We start from the raw sequence: 26,870 nt of genomic DNA on the forward strand, positions 1-26,870 counted from the left end.
AAATTGTTGTCTCTATCACCCCGCATTCAGAATGTCAAACACATCTCTGTGCATCTGAATTTCCCCTGACATGCTTTACTAACTGAATGATTTGCATTTTTAAATGGGATTACCCATCAAGTTACACCAGAACTGAAGTTGCCCAAGCAGCTGAGGTATTTTAATGGTAACATCCCTGTATTGTGGAGTCTTTTTAAAGTACTGCAGTGACTTTGCTGAGTGAAGATTGCACTCTCTTCACTCTTCCCTTTCCTGAGTTAGGTGTTGGTCTCTCAAGATTTCCTACAAGGAAAATAAGATGTGTAATCTGCAAAACATTAATGTTGCACATATGCACAGGCTAGAAATCTCTTGGCATTGCTGGGATCCAGTCATTCTGGGATCCAGTCATTCTGGGGACTATTTTCATTGTGCTACTTGGATGCCAGTTTTGGATATGGTTCCCCATTAGCTATAAAACTTGTTACTCCTTTTACAGCAGGCAGGAGGAATACAGCTAGCTGCAGCAGAATGTTGTTAATATAAAACCAGGTCATTATAGTTGTTACCCCGAATTAGAATGGCTTATTAATGACTTAACAGTGTTATGGCTCTCCTCACCCTCTTGAGAGACTGAGGGATGGTTTTGCTCCTTGATACAGACAGAAGGCACTGAAATGCAAACTGTTTCATTTTTCTGTTCATCTTGTTTTGTTCATTTTCCTTTCCCCTCCTTCCCCCACCCCTTCTACTCTCTTGTACTAGTACTAGATAGTAAAGCAATAGATCTCATGAATGCTCTGATGAGGCTGAACCAAATCAGGCCAGGGCTTCAGTATAAGCTGCTGTCACAGTCTGGTCCAGTCCATGCCCCAGTCTTCACAATGTCTGTAGATGTTGATGGTACGACTTATGAAGCATCAGGACCTTCTAAGAAAACAGCCAAGCTCCATGTGGCAGTGAAGGTAAGGCAGCCTGAAATAATCTGCTAACCCAAGATCTTGGGATGGAGTATGAAATGTGCTTAGAGCTAATAATATGCAAGCTCAAAATTAAAAAAAAAAAAGAAATTAAGCTGAGCTGCTCACTGTGTGCTCTAAAGACAGCTGGGCATGGTTCAAAAAGCATCACTGGTTTTGTGCTAGCAGGGGGGAAGAAATTCCCGGGGCTCTACAGGTCAGCTCCTTTGCAATGGCCTGAATGTGGTGGTCAAATTCTGGATGGGAGGGGTTTAGTTGTGTTCTGTTCTACTCCTTCCTCCTGTTGGTTTGGAAGTGGCATGTTGGTGGCTGCTTCTTTCTCCCCCTCTTTCTCTGTGTCCATTCCTGGCTTGTGAGCTCCTGGAAATAGAGTTCTGTGCTCAGTGTGCCTGAAGAGTACCTCTGTGTACTGGGTAAACCATGTCAATGATTTATCCAGTCAAATTTCCAGTAGGACACTGGTATCATTCAGAGACTGGTCAAGCTGCTGTTGCTTCCTGTAGGTGCTCTACATGACAGCAGGACAGACTGGAATGCCCAATGTGAGCATCCACCAGATGTGGTGCTTGGGGACATGGCTCAGTGGAGGGCGTGGCAGGGTTGGGGTAGTGGACGGTTGGACTCAATGATCTTAAAGGTCTTTCCCAACCTAAACGAGTCTACAAAAGAACACCTGTTAATAGAACTGCTCTTCTGACAGGAACAGGCCCATCTGTCATTCTGTGCCTCGTTTTGTTTTGAACAAGAATTTCCTTTTTAAAATCTTCATCTGGCAACCTTCTGCTTTCCTTTGATTTCAGTTTTGAAAATCCTATTGTCCTATGTGCTTTCAAGTTCAAAGTGTCCAGAAGCATCTCAGGGCCTGTGTTATTCCTTCAGGAAAAGTAGCTCTCTGCATGTGTGTCCTTCCAGACCTTCTGCCTCATTCTTTTATTTTGCCTTCCTCTCTGCAGTTAAAAAAAAAAAAAAAAAAAAAAAAAGCCCAAAAAACCCACTTGCTCTGAAAAACTCTGACTGCTCTGCCCTTGAACCTCTCTGCGTCAGCCAGATCTGTGCTGGTGCCGACCCAGCTCTGTTTTCTCTAGATTTACACATCAAAACATCCACAATTCAAGCCAAGAGGAAATGGGTGGTGTGGGTTTTTTTTCTCTTTCTTTCTTTCTTTCCCTTCTCAGCAGACCAAGACCCTGCCTTCCAGTCTTATAAGAGGGAATAATGTGAGATTTCACTTTCTAATCTGACCTTTTTAAAATGCAGAAGCCCTGAAAACACAGCCAGATCTACCCCAACTGCATGGCAGCTGAGCCAGGGGTTACCCAGGCAGTTCTCAGCTCAGGGTTCGAACACAATCATTTTTGCAGACTTTGATCTTGGCCCTAAATTTTCAGCAGACTTTCAGGTTCCTTTCAGTTTCCCTTGCCCTACGTGTGGTAGCACTGTGCAGCTCAATCAAGAAGCTGGTTAAGGGAGAGGCTGGCCTTGCTCATGGAGGATGTTTTTGAAGGAACTGAGCTCCAGAAGTACCATCTTGTACAAGGCTTGAATTCTCACAAAACTGTTTGTCACGTTTGCCCCGCAGTCTGTCTCTTGATCTGTCCATAGACACAGGGGGAAATCATGCACAAAATTATTTCCTTATAAGGCTATTAAACAGTGTCTTTGATTTCTTACTTTACAAGGAATTCTGGAGATGATGAATGATGCTCATGAGTATCTTTGAGACTAAAATTCTGCTTTGTGTTGATTCCACTTTTGGAAACCTGAAATTATTTTCCCATTGATATTGTATTCCCTACTGATAACCGCTGAAATGGATCTCTCCATTTCAAATAGGAGAAAACTAATATTCTAAGGAATCTGCATTTTTTAAGTGTATGGTAGACTGTTTGTTGTGTTGTGATCAGCTTTGTATTTGTTCCTGTTCTGCTGCCTCTGTCACAGTTCATTTCATGGGGCTTTGTTGTAGGTTTTACAAGCAATGGGGTATCCAACAGGTTTTGATGCAGATGTGGAGTGTGTAAGTTCTGACGAAAAATCAGATACTGAAGGTAAAAATGAAACAACGTCTTCAATCTCAAGCAATAATAATACTGGCAATTCCACAGCTGACACCTCCGCTACCCTAGAGGTAAGGATTGCATTGAAAGTACAAAAGATAGAGGTGTGGGGATTGGGGTTTCATGTTTCGTCTTTTTTTTTCTGTTCTACTTGTCAGAATGGTAAAACATAAATTTCTTCAGCTGGGAGACAATTTCCAGACAGTGTGTAATTATGGATAACTCAAACCATGTACATGTTTAGTCCACTGAGAAATTCCTAGGGAAATGCAAATGGAGTATTTTTAATGGAACTGCCCTGTTTTTATCCATAGCTGAGAGAATTCTATTGCAGACTGATCTGGTGTGCTGAGATCTCAGCTTTACCTTCCTTTCCAAACAGTTACAGACATTTCTACTAAAGCAGGTGACTCAGGGCATGAGATTTCTTCAGTCTGAGTTTGGTAGTGCCAGGACATAATTAGGTGGAATAGCAGAGACGTGTGCAGGGCTGGGAAGGCCAGTCTCTCCTTTCGGTGTGAAAGCCTTCGATTTCAAGGAACTTGACACCATGGCCCCACCTTCAGCTTCGGATTCTCCCAGGGCTGCAATTCCAAGTGCAGTTGGTGTCGTGTTTAGTTTGTGCAGGCACCAGACCAGGCCATGAGGATAGCAACCCTCACCAACAGAAATAGATGTGTGTGACTTCTGTGGCACCATTGTTTGTCCTCCTGCCCTTCTTTAGAGACTTGCCCTTTGCTGTGCCAGCATCGCAGGCTGTGCTGCAGCCAGGGCAGCATTACCTGTGATACAGGTGTGCAGAGGTTTGGCTGCCTTTTGAAGAGAGAAAGGCTCTGAAGTAACACCCTGCATGTCTCTCTAGGTAAGAACTCAGGGTCCCATACTCACAGCAAGTGGCAAAAACCCGGTGATGGAGCTCAATGAAAAGAGAAGAGGTCTGAAGTACGAGCTCATCTCCGAAACAGGGGGAAGCCACGACAAGCGCTTTGTGATGGAGGTGAGTGGGGCAGAGGTGCAGCTGGGGAGGGGTTATTAACGGTGTAACAGAGTCACTTGCTGCTGCAGCTCACATTTTTGCTATTTTGCCTTTTGCAATGCACATCGGTGGTGGTGATTTCTCAGGTTATGTATCTCTTTGCTGCTGTGATGATTCAGCTGGGGAAAGGAATAGCCTTTCTACTTTAGGAAAATACAGGGAGAATTAAAACTGGATTCTGACCAAAATTTCATGACAAGGAAGACTCTAGGGTATGGGCTAAATCCAGTATCCAACAGATATACTGGTCCTCTTTGAGTTGCAGTTGTGGTTTCCAGATTCCCAGTATCTGTGACACACTGGTTCCCAGGATAACCTTGATATCCTTTAGCAGTTTCAAATCTAGAATCAATAGAAATTTGTCACATAAAACACTTAAGGATGTTTTTTCCTACTGACGTTCTTTATGGGTCAGCTGAGTGGGTGCAACATGGTGTTCCTGTGGATCAATACTAGGCATAAACTCATGTCTTAATTTTCAGGTAGAAGTAGATGGGCAGAAGTTCAGAGGTGCAGGCCCAAACAAGAAAGTAGCAAAAGCAAGTGCTGCATTAGCAGCACTTGAAAAACTGTTTTCTGGGCCTAATGCAGCAAATAACAAGAAAAAGAAGATTCTTCCTCAGGTAAGAACTGTAACTTGCTTTTTGGACCATTATCCCAGGTCTGGGTTGGTTTTTGATACAGAAGGCAGCATTCTAGTAAACACGTTAACACAGGCTGGTGGTGTTGCAAGCTGGTTGTTTGGGGGTGAAATCCTGGCCCTGCTGCAGTTATGTGGGTTCAGGAGGGTAAGGGAGATGTAAAACCAGTGCTGTAGGTTGAAGAAAGTTGTAAACAGTGGGAAAGACAGCAGGGAGGAGCAGCAGAGAGAGGCTCAGAAGCCAGCAATGTTCACTCATGCCCAAATCTGAGGTAAATAAGCCACAGTCTGAGGGAAGGGACTGCCAGGGCTGAGCACAGGGAACGTGCTGGGCTCTGCAGGCAGTGGCAGGGCCAGGGACCCGCTGTGTCCCTGTCACTCACATCCTTTGGCACAGCACTCTCCAGTCTGTGCTCAGCCAGCCTGGCACATCAGGCATGTTTACAGAGCCCTCTCAAAGGGGATGATTTAATGCAGGTGGCCTTGTATTCCTGCAGCACTCACTCTCTGAACTGCTATTTTTTGTCACTCTGGGCAGACTAAAGGGGTTGTCAATACAGCTGTTTCTGCAGCAGTCCAGGCTGTTCGAGGCAGAGGACGAGGTGCTTTAACACGAGGGGCGTTTGTTGGGGCAGCTGCTGCTACTGGATACATAACACCAGGTAAGGCACCACACTTGTAGCTGACAGTTTAGTATTTGTCTGCTGGGGTGTTCTTTTTCATGTGTGTTATTCACCTGTGCAAGTGATTCCTTTAACCATCTGACATGGAGCAGAAGGCTTCATGGGGGTTTAAATAAATGAAAGAGCTGGAAAGCTGGCAGAGTATATCCTTTATGAGTGTGCAGCTCAAAGCTCTGTGTGCACAGAGCACACAGTTATGGGCATAATGGCTTTCCTGGCTTTATTATTTTATGATTTGTCTTCACAGTTCACCACCATGGCACAATTCCCAAAGCTCTCTTCCTACCTAAGAACCTTCTGGATTATGTGCTGATTTAGCATTAGGAGTGCCTTTTCCAGGAATCCTTTGTGAACATTAAGTCAGCAGGCTCAAGAGTCCCTGAGCTCCCAAAAACCCTCTACATGAATTCCACCTGGAAGCATCTAGTAGTAGCTTCTGTGGTGGCCAGAAATAAAAGAATTTCTTTTCATACTCTGGCTGATGGGAAATCATCGTCCGCACTGCATTGTTCTGATTAGCAGAAACAGCTTCTGAAGTTCAAGGGCTTCTGGTTCCCATTTCACATTTTCACAAGAAAATGTTCATGAAATGATCACTTTCTCCATTCTCAAATTACTTTTCAAAGTGCATTTTCTTTGTGACTCTACAGCATGTCTGAGGTTTGTGGATGACAAGAGAAAGGAATCCAGACATTGTTTTCACTTGTTATAAGAACCACAGATTTGTAAGAAATGAGATGCTGAAGATGCCTTAGTCAAAGCAAATCCAGCAGCAGCTTCCAAAAAATAACTCTTCCAGTCCTCATGCTCAAGTTTTCAGATTACAGCATGAGCTCTAATTACACCCTCCAGCAGCTCGCACGTGCTAATAGCACAGCCCTGTTGCTTGGGAGCCTTCCTGCCTGGCACCATTGGCAGCATGTCCTCTTCATTGTTCCTGTATGGTCATGTCATTTTAAATATTAAACCCCAGTAATCCATTTTTAATGGCTGTTAACATTGTTTTTGGAACTGTCTGTCTGCCTGAGGAGTCATTTAAGAGACACTTTAACCTGCCAGGGGCATGCCTCTTGCCAATGTGGAATTATTCCAGAAATAAGTTTAATTTCCCAGTTGCTGTAGTTAAGCTTTTACTGGCCTTGGCCTTCACAGATTATTTCTCTCCATCTCCTATTCTTCTCAGAAATCTCTTACTTTTTGGAGTGACACCAGCAGTCTCACCAGAAAAAAAAATCCTGTAAAGCCTTCATGAACTACTGACATGTAGAAACCAATGCTGGTGTTACCTGTGTTGCTTTTTCTCTCAAGTACTTCAGAGTCACACTCTGCTCTCTGGGGAAAAACAATCTGTGTGGAGGTGTTCACATGTCTTCTGTGGAACTCTGTCTGTTAGAAATGGCAGAGAAAGCTAGGAGCTTTACTAAGGGGGGCGTGACATCTGCCACAGGCATCCACTGTTCTCTTTTTAAAGGAAATTTAGAAAAGTGACTATTCTCTGCATAGACTGCATTTGTGTTTTAAGAAGAACATAAGCAAATATGGGATATCTGTGTCACGCCAGCTCCATGCTCTGACAGTGCAGACTCGAGGGATTCAGTGGAAAAGAAAATGCTGAGGAAATGAAATAGGGAATTTTAACTCTCTGATGCTGAGGCTTGAGAAAGTCCCTGGCAGCTTGTCCTTCTGGCCACCGCATAGGAACACTGCAGTGCTTTCAGCAAGATTTGTATGTATTGGTGTGAGTTTGGTTTTGCTGTGCTCCAGCTTCAGGCACAGGATCCCTGCCCGTGTGCAGGTGTGCAAACACTGACAGGCAGGGCAGGGAATGACCCCCTCCCTCCTCTGTTTCCCTGCAGGCTATGGAGCACCGTATGGATACAGCACAGCGGCACCAGCCTACGGTACGTACAGCCCTGTAATTAACACGTTAGAAATTATGCAGAAACTGTTGTGGCAGTCCAAATGTGGCAGTCCAAGGAGAAATTCAAAGAGATTTAAGCTCTTAAACCATGACAACAACACCACTTTTATGCCATAACCTTGTGGTTCTTTTTTGGTTGGAGTAGCTTTTTGCCTCTGCTTTGCCTGGTCTGTGGAAGGACTGCTTGTTCTAATTGCCTGTTCCCTTCATACTGGAACCCAGTCAAAGTAGTTCCCTTACTTTTTACAGCCAGTCTGTGCTCCATTCAAAGACTACCGAAGGGCCTATTTCAGCATCTCTGACCCAGATTTAGCTAAATGGCATTACAGTAACATTGGTGAAATGTTTGTCCCTAAGTGTAAGTGACTTGTGGACAAAGCTCCCTTAATGCTGTCAACTCTTTGAAGTCTATGGGCAAATACCCCCCACCCCTGCAGGCTAAAACACCACTGCTTGGGACACCAGGATGGGTTTTGTGTAGTCAGTGCTGGTAGCAATCAGTCTGTGAGGCAGCCAGGACACGGTCATTTGCCACAATGCTTTTCACTATGAAACATGTTCTATTAGGCTGGCAAAGCACTGGTTTCGTGGAGATTGTAAAATGAGCTGATAACCAGAGAGCTGTGATGGAAGGTTTTTCCTTAACTCGGCTTCTCCCTCCCCACTGGCTTGTTTTATGCTGGACTAACAATGCATTCCTCTAACCGGCCCTTTTGGTTACTTTGAATGAGGTTTATGTGGCAATGGGAGCAGGGCAGTTTGGAGTCAGTGATATGTCCTGGCACACACAACGTGAGCCCACCAGGACCAGTCCCACCAGCCTGTCCTTTGGCAGGGACTGGTCACAGTCTGCTGATCAAATGACTGGCATGTTTCAAGGCCTGGAGTTTTTCATATGGGAAACTTCTGCTTTTTAGCATTTGTAATAAGTCATTCCTCCCAAATCTGTCTAACTTGGGCTATACCAACTCCCCTGATATCATTATAAAAGTTAAAAATATTTTGAAATGTCAATTACATGACTTTTCTAGAGGTATGAGCTCTAGCAGGGCAAAAATGCTGCTTTATGGAAAATGTTTGCTTTGCCTGACTGGGACCAGCTGGTCCAGTTCTGTACTGAGAGGGAGAATGGGCCCACAGGCTGTGTTCAGTGTGGAATTCTCCCACAGAATTGAAGAACTGGCTTTACTGGAGAGTAAAACCTCTAGTTTTATACCTGCTGACTGGCCCCGTCCTCTGACAGAAGGGCAGCTGCCAGCAGGGCTGTCCCATGGAATGTTGTCCTTTGTGGTGCATCACACAAGGAACAGCAACAAGTTTTCTCAGAGAAAAATGAAAGGGAATTTAGTTTGGGGTATGGATTTTTTAAAAACTCCCTTGGTTCTTTTCAAGCAACAGTCTCAGAGTATAACTAGGATTACTGGTATCTGCATGTCTGTGTTTTTACAAGCAGTGACACATTGTGACATGAGGAATCCTTTCCCTGCTGAAGGCAGGAATACAACTGTTACCAAGTTTCCCTGAAGCTTTTTTTTTTCTTGCTTTTTTTCATTCAGTCCTTCTGGTATGGGTTTTTTTTCTCATTATGCCTATTTTGTGAGCTGGATTTTAAGCACTTAGGTGTATATATGTGACATATCACTGACTTCAAAGCATTGTGAAATTGGATGCCCCCATTTTTCACATAAAGAGTTTCTGTTCTTAATGTCTTATGATTGTGATGCAAAGTTCTGGGATAATGCTTTTTGGCTGTAAGGTAAACATGTCTCTTTGCCTTTGTAAGCTGTTGCATGTTGGGAAACTTCACTTTGATCATCTGGTGCTCTGGAATACCTGCTGTTGCTGCTTTGTGATTTCTAAATGGATACATAGGTTAAATACTAGAATTTAAATAGGCAAGATTAAAAAACCAAACAAACATTTAATTATGCAGAAGTTTGTGAGGCCACAAGAACTCTAAAATAATAATGAAATCAGGCAGATGTCAATCTTTCCAGATTTACTACTTCAACACAGGAGAGGAAGTGCAGAATAAGGAAGCAGATGCAGAATTTACTGTAGGTGCTTGATTTTTGGCTGACCTACCTGGATGCTGATCAAAACTGCTGAACAGTTTCCCTGTGAGTTGTATTTTATGCACAGCAGTGCCTGTCTAGAATATCTGCAATTGCAACTGGCCTGTGAAATTACCTCAATGTAGAACAAACTAGTAGAGATTAATTACCATAAAGATTATGAAATAGAGCTTCAAGTCCAAATACATACTCTGCTTTTGAGAATATCACTTACTTAATTTTACCAAACACCAGGACAAAAATAAAGCAGACTTTAAGCTATAACCATCTGTCTGAAATAGTGTAAAGTGGTGAAGCGTTTCTGTTTATGGGACTCTGCACCCTGACATCACATTGACTGACTGATCTGGAAAAGGGTAATGAGAACATTACTGTAAGCTCTTATCTGACTTTCTTGGATTGCTGAACTTATTTGGAGTCCTCTCCCTTTCTTCTCTCTGTAGGTTTACCCAAGAGAATGGTTCTGTTACCAGTTATGAAATTCCCAACTTACCCCGTTCCCCACTACTCATTCTTTTAGCAAATGGCAGAAGCTAATTCCTATTGATTGAACAACACAGTACAGTACAGAATGTTAGAAGAAAAAAAGCCTTTTTATCCTGTTTTCTTTGAACACATACTTGAGCAAAGTCATTTGTAAAGAAACATCTTTTTCCTACTTTTTGATTTTAACAAAATGCAAATTTAGTTCTCTAAAACTTGAAAAAAATGTTCTGTGAAATGTTACCTCATTTTCAAATAACTTATACCAGCCTTCTGTTATAGGGAAGAACTAGAAGCTTAAATCTTACGTTTTAAATGAAGTATCCGATTATGTAAAATTAAATTTGTGAAGGATGTATAGAATATAAAACACTGATCACAAATAAACTGTTTTGTTGTAACACAAGAGTACTGCCTGTTTCCTAATGCAGTCACACAGACTCAGTTAATGACCTGTATTTGCTGTAGGGTTATTAAATGCAGGGCATAGTTCTTTAAAAAACAAAAATAAAATAATAATAATAAAAAAAACACAATAGAAACTTTACAGTTAACATTTAACTTTGTAAATATTATGGTGTGTAATAAACTTAGTAAAATATGGGTTAAATATTGTTTTATCTTATTTTTTATAGTTAAGCATCAGTACCTGAGTTTCCTTATAGATCAGCATACTGTAACTGTGATTTTAGACACAGTCTTAATTATCCAAGAAGACTTTTCACTCATACACAAAATGCTGAAAAACAAATGAAACAAAGGGAATTAGTCTGTCTCTGTATAAGGCTGCATTCTGTGAAACAAGTATTAAACAAGTATTAAAGGAAGTTCCCACAGAAGGATGCAATTCCAGGGATACACCTTACACCCGTATTGCCCAGAGAAAGGACAACAATAATGTTACAATCAGGTTCTTTAGAGTTCAAAAACTACATGTTTTCCTTTCTTTTCTGTTTTTACAAAAAAAAAAAAAAAAAAAAAAAAAAAGAGAAAAAAAAAGAAAAAAATTCCACTTGTTCTTGTGGCCTTCTTCACTTTTAAGATTGTCTGCCCACCCTTGATTTTCCATCCACCATTTCTACAGAAAGCATTTTATTTGTCAATTGTATATTAAACCAAAGGTTCTCCTTTCCCCCTTACATTTATAAGAATCTAAAGCAGCAACAAGGTCCCCATGAAAACTTGCTATTTAATTGTCCCAGTTCTTGTTGAGTGCTGCTGTGAAAAGTGACACACTTCAGCCATAGGCCAGTACTTTTTTATGAGTTGGTGCTCAAACCCAGTCCTCTTTTTGATGAGGAGTGTGTGCACCTGTCTGAAATTCCAGGATAGGCCCCAGCTCCACGATTGGAGTCTCCATGGATCATGGACTGCTGTGGGCTCTAACAAGGGATTCCAGCGGTCTTTATTAAGGTATCACCCCACAAATAAGCAGCATTGTTGGTTGCACTCTCTCCTCAGCCCTCTCCCGTTGCTTTTCCATAGGCTGGCTTTAGTTCCTGCTCTTCCAAAGATTTGCCTTTATCCCCTGTTCTCTAACAGACGCTGCTGCTGAGGCAAGGGGAGCTGTATCTGTGTTGAGGGTGTTGTAAGAGCGGTGCTTAAAGCAATGTAAAGTTCCTCCTCCCCACAGCCCCCCTCAGAGGGAGAAAAATATTAGAAAAGCTGAATAAGGGGTGACTTATAGAACAAGCTGCTTTCCCTGGAATTAACTGCAGCTGTTATTCTTAAGCTAAGTATTTGTGCTTAGGAATGTGTTTACATTTCCACGGTTCTCCTCCTGCCGTAGCTCTCGCTTCCGTTTGGTGTCGGTGGTACTTTAATAAAACGTAGATGATGGCCCGGGAGGGTGAGCCTGGTGTCACCCACGGAACACAGAGCAGGGCCGGGGATGGAGCCAAATTGAGAGGGGCTCAGAAATCACTGATCTGTTTTGCTGGCCTATGGATGAAAGGAAGCCATCACGGAGCAGAAAAAGCATGGCTGATCAGAGCCCATTTTGTTAATCAAATATTCATTAAAGGAATCTTTCCTCCGCACACATTCCCCCCCTCCTCCCCCCCTTTTGGAGTTCCCCTGATTGGCAACTGTAGTTTCCTTTTTTTCCCTGAATCCCCAGTTTTGTAAAATTCCAAACAAAATATTCTGTGAACCAATTCTATACATCAAACATTTGTAAGCCAAAAACTTGTTCTTATTTCAAAGACATGAAGGGCGCTATGCTCTTTTCCAACATGATGGCAGTCATTTCAGATGATTTACAGAAGTCATTTTTTTATTTTTTGTCATTTGTTGGGAGTTACTAACCACATTGTAAACTTGCCCCCTTGCTGCATATTTTACATTTCTCTGCTTTACTGAAAATATGAATGAGCTGTCAGTTCTTTGTTTAGAAAGTGGTAACGTTGGAAGTGTTAGATGTTTCAATACCTTCAAAGAATTCAAAGTGCCCATTTTGCAATGAAAATTCCACTTGCAGCTGAAAGAGCAGAGAAATTTAAATGGAGCTTTAGCTTCAGCCAGTCTCAGAAATTAACGTGAGGTTTTTGCTTCTCTGCTCTTCTCCCACTGTAGGTGGTTTTTTCATTGACAGTCCCTATTGCCAGCCTCTCAGCATCGCACCTTTTATTATTCACTTGGGCCCTCAAGATTTCTTCTCTGACTTCTAGAACCATCAGGTTGTGTGGCTCCAAATGGCATTTTGTACATGTCTTAAAAGCAAGAAAAACGTGGCTCGTTTTGAGGTTTCTCAACTTCAGACATGGAATCTGAGCTTTTTTCCTTTTTTTTTTTTTAAAGTGTTTTTCTCACTTCTTGAACTTTGCTCCATGTAATGAAAAGCAATACTTAGTCCAAGCCACAAGTCCTCTCTTTGGGTACATAGCAATAGACGTGTATATACTCCTGGTTATTTCTTTACACTAGAAGGGGAAGGACTGGTGTGTTGAGGGGGGAAAACCAAACACCAAACCAAGGCACAACCCGGGTCGAGTGCTGCTTCAAGCACTGAAATCTGCCTTTACTTTCACTATTGAAGTCCTTCAGAATTTTGATACTATACTGTATTTGCATGTTTCCTATAAAAGTTGCTACAGAGCTGTGCAATGGTCACTCCTGAAGCAGCAGTGCTTTGTACCATTGTGAATGTCAGCAGACATGAAATGTAGCAAAATGGCAGAAGAAAAAATATAGAACATAATATTTTTTCCCAAAATGTAACTGAATGATATATTTTCTCTCTCTCTTCCCCACATCACTGATATGAGGCACAAAAATGGTAGGCCTGAACTTGAAAAACAAGTGGATTGCTTTTGTGTCTCTCAAAATCATCACCAAATGATAGGAAAACACAGTATTTGGGAAACATCCAGTTCAAAAACCTTTGCTGCTCTAAATTTACTGAGTTTTTTCCCTCTTGAATATTTGTATTTGTAATATTTTGAGATTGTCAATCAGCAATAACTGAAAGGTGAATGTTTTTTTAAATGGTATTGGAACATCTATATGTTGCAGCTTAAGACTTCTAAGCAGTTTTCAGCAGGTTAATTCCACTTTATTCTCATTCTCTCCGGACCTTCATAGCCATATGCACTTGTATAAAATAAGCAGAAATGTAGTGACTGTAAGCTGAGATCGTGATATAAAAGGTAAGAGATTTTATTTTCAGCTTATAGAATATTTTTATTGCTTTTTTTCTAAAAATCTCATATACCTGTGACAATCTTGTATATGGCACGTTTTTATTATGTCTTGTTTACTCAGTGTTTAAAGAGGTAATACATAGGTCTGAATCCCAACTTTGTATTTCTCAAGGCCAATTCAAATACTCCAGTTTCAGTTAAAAAATATTACCTAACACTTAAGAAATTGTTTGGTTTTATCAACAGACTGTTCTCCTTCAAATATTTTTTCTCCTGTGTAGCATAAAAAGCTGTGTTGATACTGCTGTGTCAGGCACTGCATTCCTTGCATCCCTGTGGACACGTTTGGGTAGGTACCAAAGCCAGGCCATGGCCTGCTCTGAATGCACACATTGGTTCTGGCTAAGTGCAATGGGTGACACTAAGAATGAGAGAAACTATTTCCCTAAACTATTAAAGCTAAACTCCAAATGAAGAATTAACAACTTTGATGATACTGCAGTTAAAATCTGCAGAGATCAAATTACATTAGGCCAAATTAATTCAGGAAGCAGCCAGGTTTGCTTCCCTCCTGTGGGTGCAGTGCAGTGCAGGAGGGCAGGCAGGCAGGGATTTATCTCTGCGTGAATCCTTTGCTTAGCTGTGGTTTTCTACAGCTGGAAATTAGGATACAGCCATCCATAAATAATTGTTTTCAGTTATGTAGTGAATGTTTTAAGAATATTTTACTTAGATTTAAATGGGTTTGAATTATGACCTGTTGGTGCACATGATATGTGTAGTTTTAAAATACTATTTTTTTATTTGTCTTTTAAACCTTGCGTTATGCAAAGTTGCATAGTACAGTACTCCAGAAGTGCAGTACTTGCAGTACTTGAAGTTGCTGGAAACAACTCTTTTTATATAAAAATGGTTAAAAAATAAAAAAGCAAAAGGGAGCAAGCTGATAATGATGTATTAGCGTTTTAGGGTCTCAACTGAGAGATGAAAACATGAACAACCCCTGACTGGTAACAGCTGACACTGGTGTCAATCAGAAAACCACTTGGTACAGAATATGTAATGGTGTATCAAGCCCAAACACTAACAGCAAATATAAACTATATTTGATTTTAATATCGAATCATCAAATTCACTAAGTAACTGCATGTACAGGTTATCCATTCCTCAGGATATTTCTGGATATAATGCATAGGCTGGTAAGAGAAAAAGAGCTGCTCAATAGTGTCAGCTTTGCTCCTGAACTTGCACCTGGGAAATGAACTGCGGAACTGTTCAGGGGCTGGCCCTGGAAGCACATAATCCTTCCATGACATCTGCAGGACAGCTGATGAGCAATCAGAACGTCCTTCCTGTTCAGGGGGCAGGTTTCCATCTGCTGTTGTCTTCAAGGTGCAAACTCAGGGCTGGATCTGCAGCTCATCTACAGTTCAGTCCCTTTTTAAGCCTGGCAGGCCCAGCAGTGCTGATCCTGGAGCAGCAGGCTGCTCTGCTCCTTCAGATAGGATATTATATGCAACAAGGTGCATTATAATGAACTTCTCCTGAATATTCCTTTCCTAAGCTTAACTGCTGTCAGCCTGACAAGCACTGTCCACTTCAAGGACTGATAATAAACATCTTGCTGACTCTCATTTGAATTGCTTTTTTGTGGACTCTGCTTGGCAGCTTAATCCCTGTGTATTTCTTTCCAGCAGAATTGCTTTAACTGTGAATTTCTGCGTTTTTCTGTTATCACTCTTTTTAACTCTTAAAATCCTAAGCTTGCCACTCTCCTGCTGTTTTTTTTAAATTATCTCAACTTTCTTGCATATTTTTTTCTCTAGATTTCTCTAATACCCTGCTGTTTGTAATGCAGTAAAGCATTGCAGTATTTATGTCTGAGATGGCCCCTTGCCTTTGCTGCCTCCCTTTTCAGTAGGAGAGAACCATTTTCTGATATGTGAAACACGCTAAGACTCCTAAATCTGGGTTCTGCAGCCACCTGGAATCAGAGATAGGACCCTAAGGTGCATGATTGCCTGAGAACCCCTCTCATTCATGTGGAACTTGAGCAAAATAGCTCCATGTATTGAAGGGTCACAGAGTAGGCTCTGAAGTGCCTGATGTATTCATGTTTGAGAGAGCAGCCAATTCCATCAGTAGGTTTTAGCCTAATATCAGGCTATTATCTGATGAGTAATCTGGGTAACATCTGCTTCATCAGTGTTGCAACAAGCATGGTTTTGCTAAAGCAGAAGTAGAAACTCATTTCTTCTGCATAATACTTTTAGGTTTCCTTTTAAAAGCCTCCTCACAGGAGCTTGGTCTGAACTGCCTTTTCTGTGAGGTTGGAGGTCTGTGTTACAGCTACTGAGCTTTGCATTTCTGTATGTACCCAAGAGCCAAACATGAATCTGGTTGTGTATGCTCTGTGCAGCTGCCAGTAGCGTTACCAATTCTGGAGTACCTTTTCAGTGGAGCAGAAATGGTATTTTAGAGTTCAAATTTCTGGTTTATGGAAAAGAAATCTGAAAAGTTCCTTTCAATTAGTACATCTATAAATAGGAGACTAGGGAAAGTCTGTGCCTATACACTACCCACCTTAAAGCTAGTTTTAGCTAACCAGATGATCGTGTGTATTTTGGGAGATGGTGTCTGGCACTTAAAGGATTAAAAGCTGGAGATGTACAATGAAGAACCAGACTGTTCGATGTGTTCTCTATACTGGAAATGAATGGCATCACCACTGACTTTGCAGTAACACTTGTGAGTTTAGGGGTCTGCTTCAGTACTTTGCCAGCCACAAGAGATTCCTCCAGGCAGGCTCTACCTAGAGAAGGGTTTAGAGTAATCAGACTGGTTTGGAGGGCTTGGCTAGCTCAAAGCATGATATGTGGTGCTTCCTGCCATCGTGTTCTGTCTCTGCCAGTGCTTGCTGCCTTCCTTAAGCACACATTCAGGAGCTGGAACACGGTGACCTTATTCCTGGGCGTTTCGCCAGTTGGATGGAGGGAGGCCAGCCTATGCTCCTGAAGGGAATGTGTAACACGAGGCCTCGGCTGCCCAAGCAATTTCTGTTGGACACAGTGCACAATCCAACCCTCACAAAGGCAATTTAGTGCCTGGGTAGGTGGTTCCTAATCTGTCTAATTTGCTGTTGTGTAGCCAGTGTGAGCTAATTAGATGATTCAGCAATTGTCATGGCTCCCCACTTAATGTGCTGTAAATGCTGCTGCCACGACTTTCACTGCTGTTAAATACCTTTGCTTCTGTGAAGTCTGTCCTCCTGCCCTGCCTTTTCTGATCATCTTCTAGAATCCTAGGAAATAACTGATTCTCTAAAATTATGAAACTGTTACATGTAAGTATCTAGATTCTTAAAAACTTTTAATCAGACTGTGAAGCACTTCAGAGAAACCAGTTTTCCTACAAATATTTCAACTTATTCATGTGCCAGAGGACTATTTCTACTCATTAACAATGATCTGAAAACTGCTCCAGTATCTCTCCTCTCTGGAGACAAGGATTCTTTCTTTGAGAACACTTGCCTTCTGGTAAGAAAAAAAGATTTAAAGTGTGTCTTAATAAAAAACTGTGCCCTCAAGCCCCTGAAAGAACTTAACTGGGGGAAAGTGCACAAATCTAAATTATTTGAGGCTTTTTGTTTTCACTGAGCTATTGAGAACAATTTCCCTAACAAGAAGTTCCTCAGATTATTAGGATGTAGAAAATACAAGAGGAGGGGCATGAAGATTTTTCAAGTAGTATAGGAAAAAAAATCTTCTGTTTGTTGGCTGTTAGCTATGCTACATCATTCTCTTGTCGCTTCTTTATCTCCAAGACAGCAATAAATGTGAGCAGCTTTAATGTACCATCTCTGATCCAGCCCTGACAATGTCCCTTGGAGAGTGAGAGTGGCACTCCCTGTATTTTCTGCCACCAACTCCCTGAAATAAAGTCCCTTGCTTCATTTGTAATTCTGCATCTGTACTTCTGAGCCAGTCTAGAGGTGGGATAGCTGAACATCTCTCCAAATCCGTGTAAAAGACAAGACAGTATTTCAGTCTTTACTCAGACAAAATCACAAGTTTCCTTCTGCCTCTTGTGCTTGGTATACCAAGATATGCTCACTCAGATTTTCTTGCCTTTAGCTAAATACTAAGACAGTTGCCTCTTACTGAGTGAAGGGAAAACTATGTCCCAGCCTCACTGAGTTCCAAGTCACAAAGCAGCTTACAAAAACAGCTCCTATTTCCGGTGGCTCTGGGAAACAGCACAGGAGCTCTGCTGCTGTGGATTCCTTTGGATACATGATGAGATGTATAAACATGAAATTCAGATTGTTGTTCACAGTCATGAAGCTGACTAAGACCTTGCCTCTCTGGCATCAAAAGAATGAAAATGAGCTCTGTGCTGGGCACACTGAGGAGCTCGGTTAGGAATGGCTGTTCTGTCTCAAAAACCAGTAACTCAGCTCAAATGTTCAGCACACAGACTCTCTTGGGCTTCCTTCTGAATAATCCAGTGAAAAATGAGACATTTTATTGACTTGTTTAAAGCAGAGCAAAGAGGCAGGGTAGCTGAATCTGCTGTCTTAGTACAGGAGACAGCTTGTCTAACAACTTGTTGGTTTCATTCTACTGGAAGTGGAAATTCTGCTAAAGTAATTTTAGAGCACTTCACCAGAGAAACCCAGCACTGAAGTCCTGTGCCTATGGACCACAGCAGCAGTTTCACGTGCACTTTCTTTTGAACATAAACCATTTAAGCTAGTGGTTAAGTATTTGGCATTAAGAGAATTGTCACCACTGAACTGTTTTATTGCTTAACCCAGAGTGATGCCTTCTTGCTTTATTTGTGTCATCTGAATCCACACCTATTCATGCCCAGGTATTGGGGTGCTTGCCTTTTCTGCTCACAGATATGAGATTCACTTGTTGGTTTGTAACTGATATGTGAGATAATACAAAAGCACAAGTAGGACACATCTGCCTGTTCCTCTGTCTGCTCCTCTCTCTGGGTTTTCCTAGGAGAAAGGGGGCTCTTCCTCCCACACTGGTCTGATGCTGTGTAGGCAAGGCAGTGCTTTATTGTGAGTGCTGTGAGTTCGGTAAGAGAAAAGTTCATCAGACAGTAAGGTTTAAATTCAGTAAAGTGTTTTTTTTTTCTCCAGTTCCTGAGATTGCATGAAACATTCAGGCCACCTTGTTTACCTTGATGTTTTTGAGGAGCTGAATGTCCAAAAGTGGTGTGTGGAGATGTGCAGTTCTAAAGCATATCTCTTATTTTGGATATTGTTTTATCTTGTATTTGGTGCCTTAACTCTGTACAATTTAAGGTCATATATACTGTACCACAGGTAGTTTAGTAGTTGTGTACTTGAAAAGAACCCATCAAGCCTAGTCTATAGAAACTCTTGTACAGACCGAAGCCTTCTCAGGGGGAGTACTCTTCCATGTTTAATTAATAATCCACCTTAATAAAGTTCTTAATAAAGAAGTGAGAGTTACAAGAATGTAAAGAGCATTTAAAAATTTTAACTGTAGAGACTGAATTTATCTGAGTCTGAAGTTATCTGATTTCTAACTTCAAAGGTTTGGGGCAGTGAGATAATTAAAGCTGCAGTCTCTTCTATGCTTTGTAAGTAAACAACTTCAAAATGTTTTCTCACCAGCCAGAACCGCATGTTTGTGAAAACCTCTGGACTGTTATTTCTAGTAGAATAAATAACACTTAATTTTAAAAGGCATTAATTGAATGTAACTGGCTATCCTTCATTGGTTAGCACAAGAGAGTTGGAATGAGTAAAAGCTGCAGTTAATTTTTAATTGATTAAACTTTAGCCTCATTCATACCTCTAACCAGGATCTAGAAGCTCCAGCTGCCTTATGCTGCTTTGCAGTTCATGAGGCTTTTGCAGCATCAGCTTGAAGAGGATTCCTGAGTGCATCTGGTTCTGGCAAGAGAGACAAAAGATAACAATGAAGAAAATGTCCTTCTCCGGTTTTAGAGGTTAGAGCATCACAGATAGAAGTTGGAGGGAAAGTTGCACTGCCTTTTCCATGTCCATTAAGACAGTCTGTGGTAAAACCAGGAGGTTTATGTGTGCTGGGGAAAGCCAGCAACCTTGTGTACTATGAGCAGGGGGAGCTGGGATTGCTTTTTCAATAGTTAGCGAGAAATTACATAAGAGGTTTAAGCTGTCCATACAGCAGGCTAAAAGCTGCTAATGATGTTGCTAAAGGAGATGAATTTATTTTTTCTGTTTAGTAAACAAGTCCAGGATTGCTGGTTTTCCAGAGGAGGAATGCGAGAAATCCAATGGACAAATTTTGTTTCCTGATGCAGTCCTACCCAAAACAGGGAGATAGTTCCAGGCAGTGTACAGAGCATGCGGTTGAATTTTGGGAGGAAAAGGAATAATAGTAATTTCCTCAGAAGGAACAGTAGTTAGTTATTTCTGCAATGCCCACAGTATTCTAGACAAGCTACCTTTACACAGAGGAGCATGGCAACAAGGGAAAGCAGATACTGCTCCCACAGTGACCTGTGTAATGTACACATTTTAGGTCACCAGTATTGGTGTAACTCCTTATGACAAAGTAGGTTCATCTTACCAGCAAAGTGTATTTTGACATTCTATCCACTTCTATCTTTTAAGCTAAAGGGGAGTTAATCATAGCACTCATCTGTTTCGATGGGAGTAGAGCAGAAGGTAAGTTTTAACTTCATACTTTGAAGGTGCTATGAATAGATTAACAGTGTTCCATGGAAACAACCTGATGTACTTCTTTATTTTCTTGGAGTTTCATTTCTGTGTTCTTGCAAAAGCACAAGCTTGCGTAAGCATAATCAATACAAAGTTACTCAGGGTACTGCATCATCTCAGCAGTGGACACTAACTGCATCTTAAGTCAACAGGCACACATAAATCAAGCTTAATTAAGAGGAACAGGACATCTTGGCAAGTTTTGCTTTATTACTGGCACTGCTACAATTTAATGATCTATGCATACTGAAATGTGTGTATTGCTGCACTCCCAACAGAATGTGAGTCTTGTAAGGGTGTCCTGTAAAGTAACAAAGTCAGAGTAAGAGAGACAGTATTTATTCTTCTGTCATTATTTTCACAAAGAACTGTTTCTAAGCAGATGGAAAGTCATTCTGTTCAAAGGAGAATAACGGTGGGCTAAGAACAGCATTCAGAGCAGTACAGCTTTTGAAAAGTTAGTGATCCTATGAATTATAAAAATTCTGATTTGCAGTACAGATTCTTTCCTGTGTTTTTAAACTCATATCACTGTTTCCTTGCTCAAAATAACAGGATAAAGACAAGTGTAGTTTTCTAATAACATCTATGGTGTGGAAATCCACATACACTGGAAGAAAAGGGAGGCTGTACTGCAGAGAGCATATTCAACTACAGAGCCATTCTCTGGGCAATGCTGCATAATTTAGGAGTGGGTAACCATGCCTTCAGGGACAACATGACACAGAGCAGATGGTTGAAAAAAAAAATCACAGAAAAAAGCCTCCAAGCTTTGTCCAGTCACACATTTACCCCTCCCTGCAAAAGGGGACAGGTACATTCATACACACATAATGAGTTATCTGTCAGGCATCACAGAGGTCCTTAAGGACAAATGTTTTGGAGCTAGTCTCCTTTTTGGACAGAAAAAGGAGGAAGTTGACTCTGTCTTCCAGTTCCAAGGTGCAGTGTCTTATTTCTCATCCTAACCCTAAGTCAATATTTATTGATCAAACTGACTAAGCTTTTTAGGCCGACCAGCTCTCTACGAAGCAATTCTGTTCTCTTGAGCCTCTGCAGGGGCCAGTAACTGGTGCTTAACTACTGCTTCCACTCCGGAATGTCACCGTCCTCCAGCTGCCCCAGAGCCAGGCTGGGACACTTGCACTTCTCAGAGAGCAACACTGCTGGGGGTGGGGGCTCTCCAAAGCACTGAAGTACTACAGCAGAGCAAGTCCCAGTGGGCTGTATGCTTTTTAAAGTCCTGTCCAGTTCTTAGTGACAAAGTTGAGCATGAAACCTGTACTGCCAAATGTATCAGCCCCTTGCTGAGAAGGGCATCAATGGGAAGCAGTCTCAGAAGCGGAGATTTTGACGAAAGGCTGGTGCTTTCCAAGGCCAACTCACAGGTTTTTTTTAATGGCTGAATTTCCACCTGCCAAAAATCATCATCAACCAAATCAATTAAAATTGCTGCTAATTTGGGCTAAAATATCACTTTTGTGTAACCCTAACCACCACCATCCATGCATCTGAACAATTCCTAAGCAAAGACTCCTCAGGAGGCAGAGCCCTTCTGACAGGAAACCTGGCAGTGCAGTCTGATGTGACTCTTCTGATAATAATTACTTCTCCAAGACAAGGCAAAGACAGAGGCAGTGCTTTGGGGCAGTGTTTCATGCTCGGCAAGTTTGTAGAGGGAAGGAATGCAATTCTATAAATCACTTGTACTGTATTTGTTTCTAGACTTGAATGAATTTCACTTTTCCTTTGTGAGTCAGCGTATTAAACGTTAAAGGAAAGGTCTATTTTTCTAAATCTCTTTCACCAGTAGAGGTCTGACCTGCAGCCAAGAGATGGATTTATTTATCCACAGAGGATGGAGTGTTTATTTATGAACTAAGATTGGATATGGCATTGAATAAAAAGAAGTATGACCTATAAACTATCTAAACCTTAAATACTATGAACAAATTCTACAAATGAGTAATTTGGATGGTGGACGATTCCATCTTTCTTCCCAATAAATCTCTCTCAAAGAAGTTACCCAGAATTAAACTTCCAAATGAAGTACAAGAGATCCTTGTGGTCTAATTACAGACTACTTTCAAAATACTTCCGTTTTCTCCCAATTTGTAATCACTAGAGAACAATGATGACTGAACTATTCCCAACTATAAATAAAGTAATTTCAAATAAAGTAATTTGGCAACAACCATGGCTATCTATAGCACTAAAAATGTAATTTGAAAATTCAAATTTTCTTAATTTGGTAGCAGTTGAGTGGGAAGAAAAATAACTGCACAGTGAATTTTAAACCGAGCTGTATCTACTCACTAGCCAAAAAAAGCGTACAGATGTAAAGGGAACGCTCTTTGTAGCTTCAGTTGCTTCCTCCCGTGCTGCTGTACCCCGTACACTTGGCTTCATTTGGCTTCTGTGCTGTGGTTTGTATGCCAGCCACTGTTACTGACTGTACACAACACGATCTGCACTGTAATCTCGGGTCATTTCCACTGGTTGTAACCCAACGCTACAGACGTCTCTGTATATAGAACTGGAACCATGTCCCATTGCTTCCAATAGCTCCAATAAAGACTTATCTCTGTAAACACGAATTGTGGCCTAATGCTTGGCTGGGGGGGTTGGTTACAGTGAGCAAACTGCCTCCAAGGGGGTCCTGAAGCCTGGGATGCCAAACCACAGAGTTCCATTGTGCCTAAGTCAGGTAACAGGCTCAGCAGAAAGGACCGACAGCCTCCCGAAGGCTGCAGTGTTAACAGAGATGACTTGGAGGTGCAAACATAAAGCACATTTATGCTGGAACAAGCAGAATGCATTCCTTCACAGAGGTGAAAGTGAATAGAGCATTACTGGATTTCAATTTACGAGGGCTGCTGCAAGTACCTCTGGGGGCTTGCCTTGGAAGCAGTACCAGAAAAGCCCAGAGAAGGCTGCAATAGCCATGATCAGACAGGAAGGCAAGTTTCACTCCAAAAACAAATCTGGACAAGTCCTAGTATTTAGCTAATTAGAAAAACTGGATGTTTATTTTCTTAAAAGATAAATGATACACATAAAGAATAAGTAAGGTTCTTTCAAAGTTCTCTCCACCCCTCCGATTTCACTGTGTTTCTTAAATTCCTGTGGTCCCAGTCTGTCCTCTAAGGTCCAAAGCAAATCCAAGCAATTTCCTTGTCCGGAGCCACTAAGGGCATGACAATTGTGTGGCTGGTGTTGTTTGCTTGAGGTTGCAACTCATGGTAAGATTTACTGGAATATACACATATGTCCAGCCTGGAGCTGAGAACCCAGCTGTACTCTAGAAGAGAAGTCAGTGAACATATAGTCTTTACTTTTCTTAGAAGTGTTTTTCTGGTCTTGAAATGCTAAATTGAAGTCTGAGTGCAGAGGTCATTAATCAAATTCAGAGCAGATCAGACTTGAGAAGGGATTACAAACTGTTATGAGCTGACTATAATTGAGATTGCTCTTAATGAAATGAGATATATGAAATCCCACAGCTTAGAATGTATGATAACTGGACCAGGACTCGGTGTGAGACTTTTGCCCTCAACAAGCCAGTGTGCAGCCAGCCCAGTCTGCTGGCATACTGCAAACAAGTCAGTAATGCACAAAGAGCTACTCAGGGACAACTGTACCAAACACAACGAAACCACGCATCACTTAAAATTTAGAGCTGTATCAAATATTTAGCAAGCAAGATCCGCAAAGAAATAGAGTCGCTTAAGAAAACATCATTAACACTTAACTGAAACTGAAGTCAGTCTTACCTACTGTATTAGCGTGACGCCTGTCTGTGCTCATGCCTGATGTTAGCTGGCTCACTAAGAGGTCATTCCAAAAGCTGCCTCGGGATTATCATCTCTGAGGTGCTGAGAAGGCTGTCAGCTCTTCGGCAGCAGCCTGGCAACTGCTGGTCAGCGACAGCTCAAAGTGAGCTGGGCCCACTCCAGGAGCTGGCGGGCATTCTGTGGCCTCGTAGGAATGGGAGAGGGGCACATACGGGAGTGGGACATGGGAGAAGCCACACAGCACTGAGCCTAGACTGGCAAAGGAGGTTGGCACATCCTTCTTTCCTCCTTGAGAAAATGCTTGGCATCTCCTACTCAGTTTTACTCCCATTCTACTGTAGCTAAGCTAACTTTGCCCAGGCAGTTACAGAGTATCTTGCTTGGAAGAACAGGGAAGCTGTGATTTGTGGCTCCTGTCCGCCCCCCACCCCCTGCAAACCAAGAAATACCAAGTCCATCTACTTTTCTCGGCAACCTGCAGTGCCTCTCACTATGAATCTGCAGCTGAATGCACACAGTGAAATCTGCAGCAGAAAGCTCCTTCATTTCAGGCCCTCCCCAACACTGCCTGACTGCCCCATCCCCTGCTGGCACAGCACCGAAGGGATCCATGCAGAAGGAACCATCTGCTTAACAAGCAAGATGCCCCATTTACCTTGCTGCAATCAGCATCACCTTGGAAAAGTGTATTTGATTACAGAAGAAGCAGGAAAAAAATACTGATTGACTGATGCCCAAGTGTGATGTTAAGCAACTAACAAGCCAGCCTGTAACTTCCATGTGCAAAGAACTGCTGCATCTATAAACCTGCCCAAAACAGCACCCCTCTTTCTGCAAGAAGTGTCACCTCACTTAATTGCTCACGACATAATGCTGACTTTGGTGGTTTGCTGCAGGGTTGAGTTCCAGCAAGTCAGCTAGAAAGACTTTTTCCCATTTGCTAAGCTGTAAATTATCCTTCTCTTTTGTGACCCCAATCCTTGGTAGAATCAACTGAAAGAAACTGGAGCTGCCACTGCTTTCAGGGCCCTGAATTCATCTTCACATTGGGCTATACATTCCAGCACATTTATTTGCAATGCTGTAAAAAGCCTGTATGTACTCTTGTTAAAGTTACAACAAAAGGCTCGCTCTTGCTCCAGGCATGAACATGAGGCAAAATCCTAAAAAGGCCTTTAGATCCCAAAAAAGGGTCACATACCCTGCACAAATAACACTTCCCTCTTCCCCTTTGCTTAGGTGCTGGCACACACCAAAGGTGGGATTTCCTGCCTGCAACAAAGGCAGGCTCAGCGCTCTGCTGGTTCTGATTCATTCAAAGGGACTTCTTGGGTTTTTTTTGTTTTTTTTTTTTATAAATCTGCGTAACTTTGGATTACAGTAGACGGGGGAAGGCTAAACCAGGGCAAGATGGCAAAATACAGCTTAGTAAATCCAATTATGTTGCCCTGCAAAGCGGTTCCATACAAACTCCTATACTTCCAATACTGCAAGTCTTGAGGTAGCCACAGGACTCCTGCATCCAGCACAAAGCGAGCATATGGCCAGGGGTTTGAGCTGCTCAGGCCAGTTTTCCTGGGTTTAAAGAACTATGCAGCTTTGAGAAAGATACGGTTACACATAGAAGACATGTAACTTCTGTCTGTACATTAAACTATTCTCTCTGAGATCAAATGAATAAAAAATTAAATGGAATTTGGAGCTTTCCGGTTACAGTAATTACTCATCTCCTCACTCTGTCCTGACCATGGGAGTGTGCAGCACCTGTAACTTCTAAAGATATTCAGAGTTTAGGCTACTCCTGCAGTGCTGAAGCCGGGGGCACCCGGGAGCTCTAGTTTGCAGTTTGTGTCTACAAGCTGCAGCCATGTCATCTACAATTCACAGCAGTGTGGCACAGGCTCCCACAGCCCCTCTGGCTGTGGGTTTGCCTCGTTCCACAGATAAACCACCTCAGGGAGACACATAAACCATCCTCGTGCAAAACACCCCTTCCCTTCCCAAAATCTTGTTCCTCAAGTGATTCCCTGTGGTATTATGCAGCAGTTCTGCCATGCCCTGAGTAGGTGGCAAGCTCAGATATACGTTGCTCTGCAAGCAGCCAGCCTTCATCCTCCTCCTCTTTCCCACCCATTCTCTCTGGTGCACCAGTATTAATTACCATCAAACCACTTCTCTAAGCTAGCCAAGCCTCCAGGACTCAGAAGGCATTAGATCACTCCCCTGTTTTCCAGGCAGTCAAGACTTGTGCCAAAGCCACAGTGGTTTGCTGTGGTGTTCTTAAAAGAACTGATAAACCCCTTTTGCTTACACCATGATAGCTGACAGTGACACAGCACTGCCATCTCAGCAAGTCCTTTACTAGCCTTTCTCAGGCACAGCAATCGAATAAAATCTGCACAGCAGTTTTCTTTTCCCTGTGTGGCATAAACTGACCAGCCACAACAGAAAACTGCCTCAGGAGTCATTCCAGTGTCCCCTCCTAAACGACATTTACGAATGTGGCTCCAAGGCCCCCTTTCCCCATCTCACTGCCAGCTCTGTGCGTGAACAGACGCTCACAGCAGGGAGTTTAAACACACAGCTTGGATGTTTTCATGGCACACGCTAACTGTGCTCAGCACAAGGAGGGCTTCTGCTCAGAGCTGGCAGCCTGCAAGTCTCATCTCTTCTGCACCTTCTGGAGCCTCAGAGCCCAGTGTGGCTGCGATTCCATCTTAAACACTGCAGCACTTTCCTAAAAATCATCACTTTTGCCACACGAGCTGTTGATTAAGATGGACCTCTGCAACTCCATAACTCCAACTCCAGAACCAGCCTGCTCACTGCA

At 42.2% G+C, this 26,870-nt stretch overlaps 2 protein-coding genes across 9 annotated transcripts in view; one reads left to right on the forward strand and one right to left on the reverse strand.

The window, feature by feature from the left end:
• CRB2 (crumbs cell polarity complex component 2) overlaps window positions 1-19,420 on the reverse strand; it is a 112,690-nt gene extending 93,270 nt beyond the window's left edge. Inside the window, exons 1-2 of the mRNA XM_053962525.1 lie at window positions 19,333-19,420; window positions 10,504-10,593 (exon numbers count right to left, since the gene is read on the reverse strand). The gene's annotated coding sequence lies outside the window, so the exon portion shown is untranslated. The remainder of the gene's footprint in view (window positions 1-10,503; window positions 10,594-19,332) is intronic.
• STRBP (spermatid perinuclear RNA binding protein) overlaps window positions 1-22,843 on the forward strand; it is a 59,797-nt gene extending 36,954 nt beyond the window's left edge. For 2 of the 8 annotated variants that reach the window (XM_053962540.1, XM_053962541.1), the window contains exons 12-18: window positions 745-944; window positions 2,926-3,087; window positions 3,879-4,013; window positions 4,535-4,675; window positions 5,231-5,354; window positions 7,232-7,276; window positions 9,815-10,260. In XM_053962540.1, coding sequence (XP_053818515.1) covers window positions 745-944; window positions 2,926-3,087; window positions 3,879-4,013; window positions 4,535-4,675; window positions 5,231-5,354; window positions 7,232-7,276; window positions 9,815-9,891 — 884 coding nt within the window. In that variant the 3' untranslated portion in view covers window positions 9,892-10,260. The other 6 variants (XM_053962538.1, XM_053962539.1, XM_053962545.1 and 3 more) reach the window with 5 other exon arrangements.
• The last annotated feature ends 4,027 nt before the right edge of the window (window positions 22,844-26,870 follow it).

This window comes from Vidua chalybeata, chromosome 21 (genome assembly GCF_026979565.1).
Source record: "Vidua chalybeata isolate OUT-0048 chromosome 21, bVidCha1 merged haplotype, whole genome shotgun sequence".
NCBI lineage: Eukaryota > Metazoa > Chordata > Aves > Passeriformes > Viduidae > Vidua > Vidua chalybeata.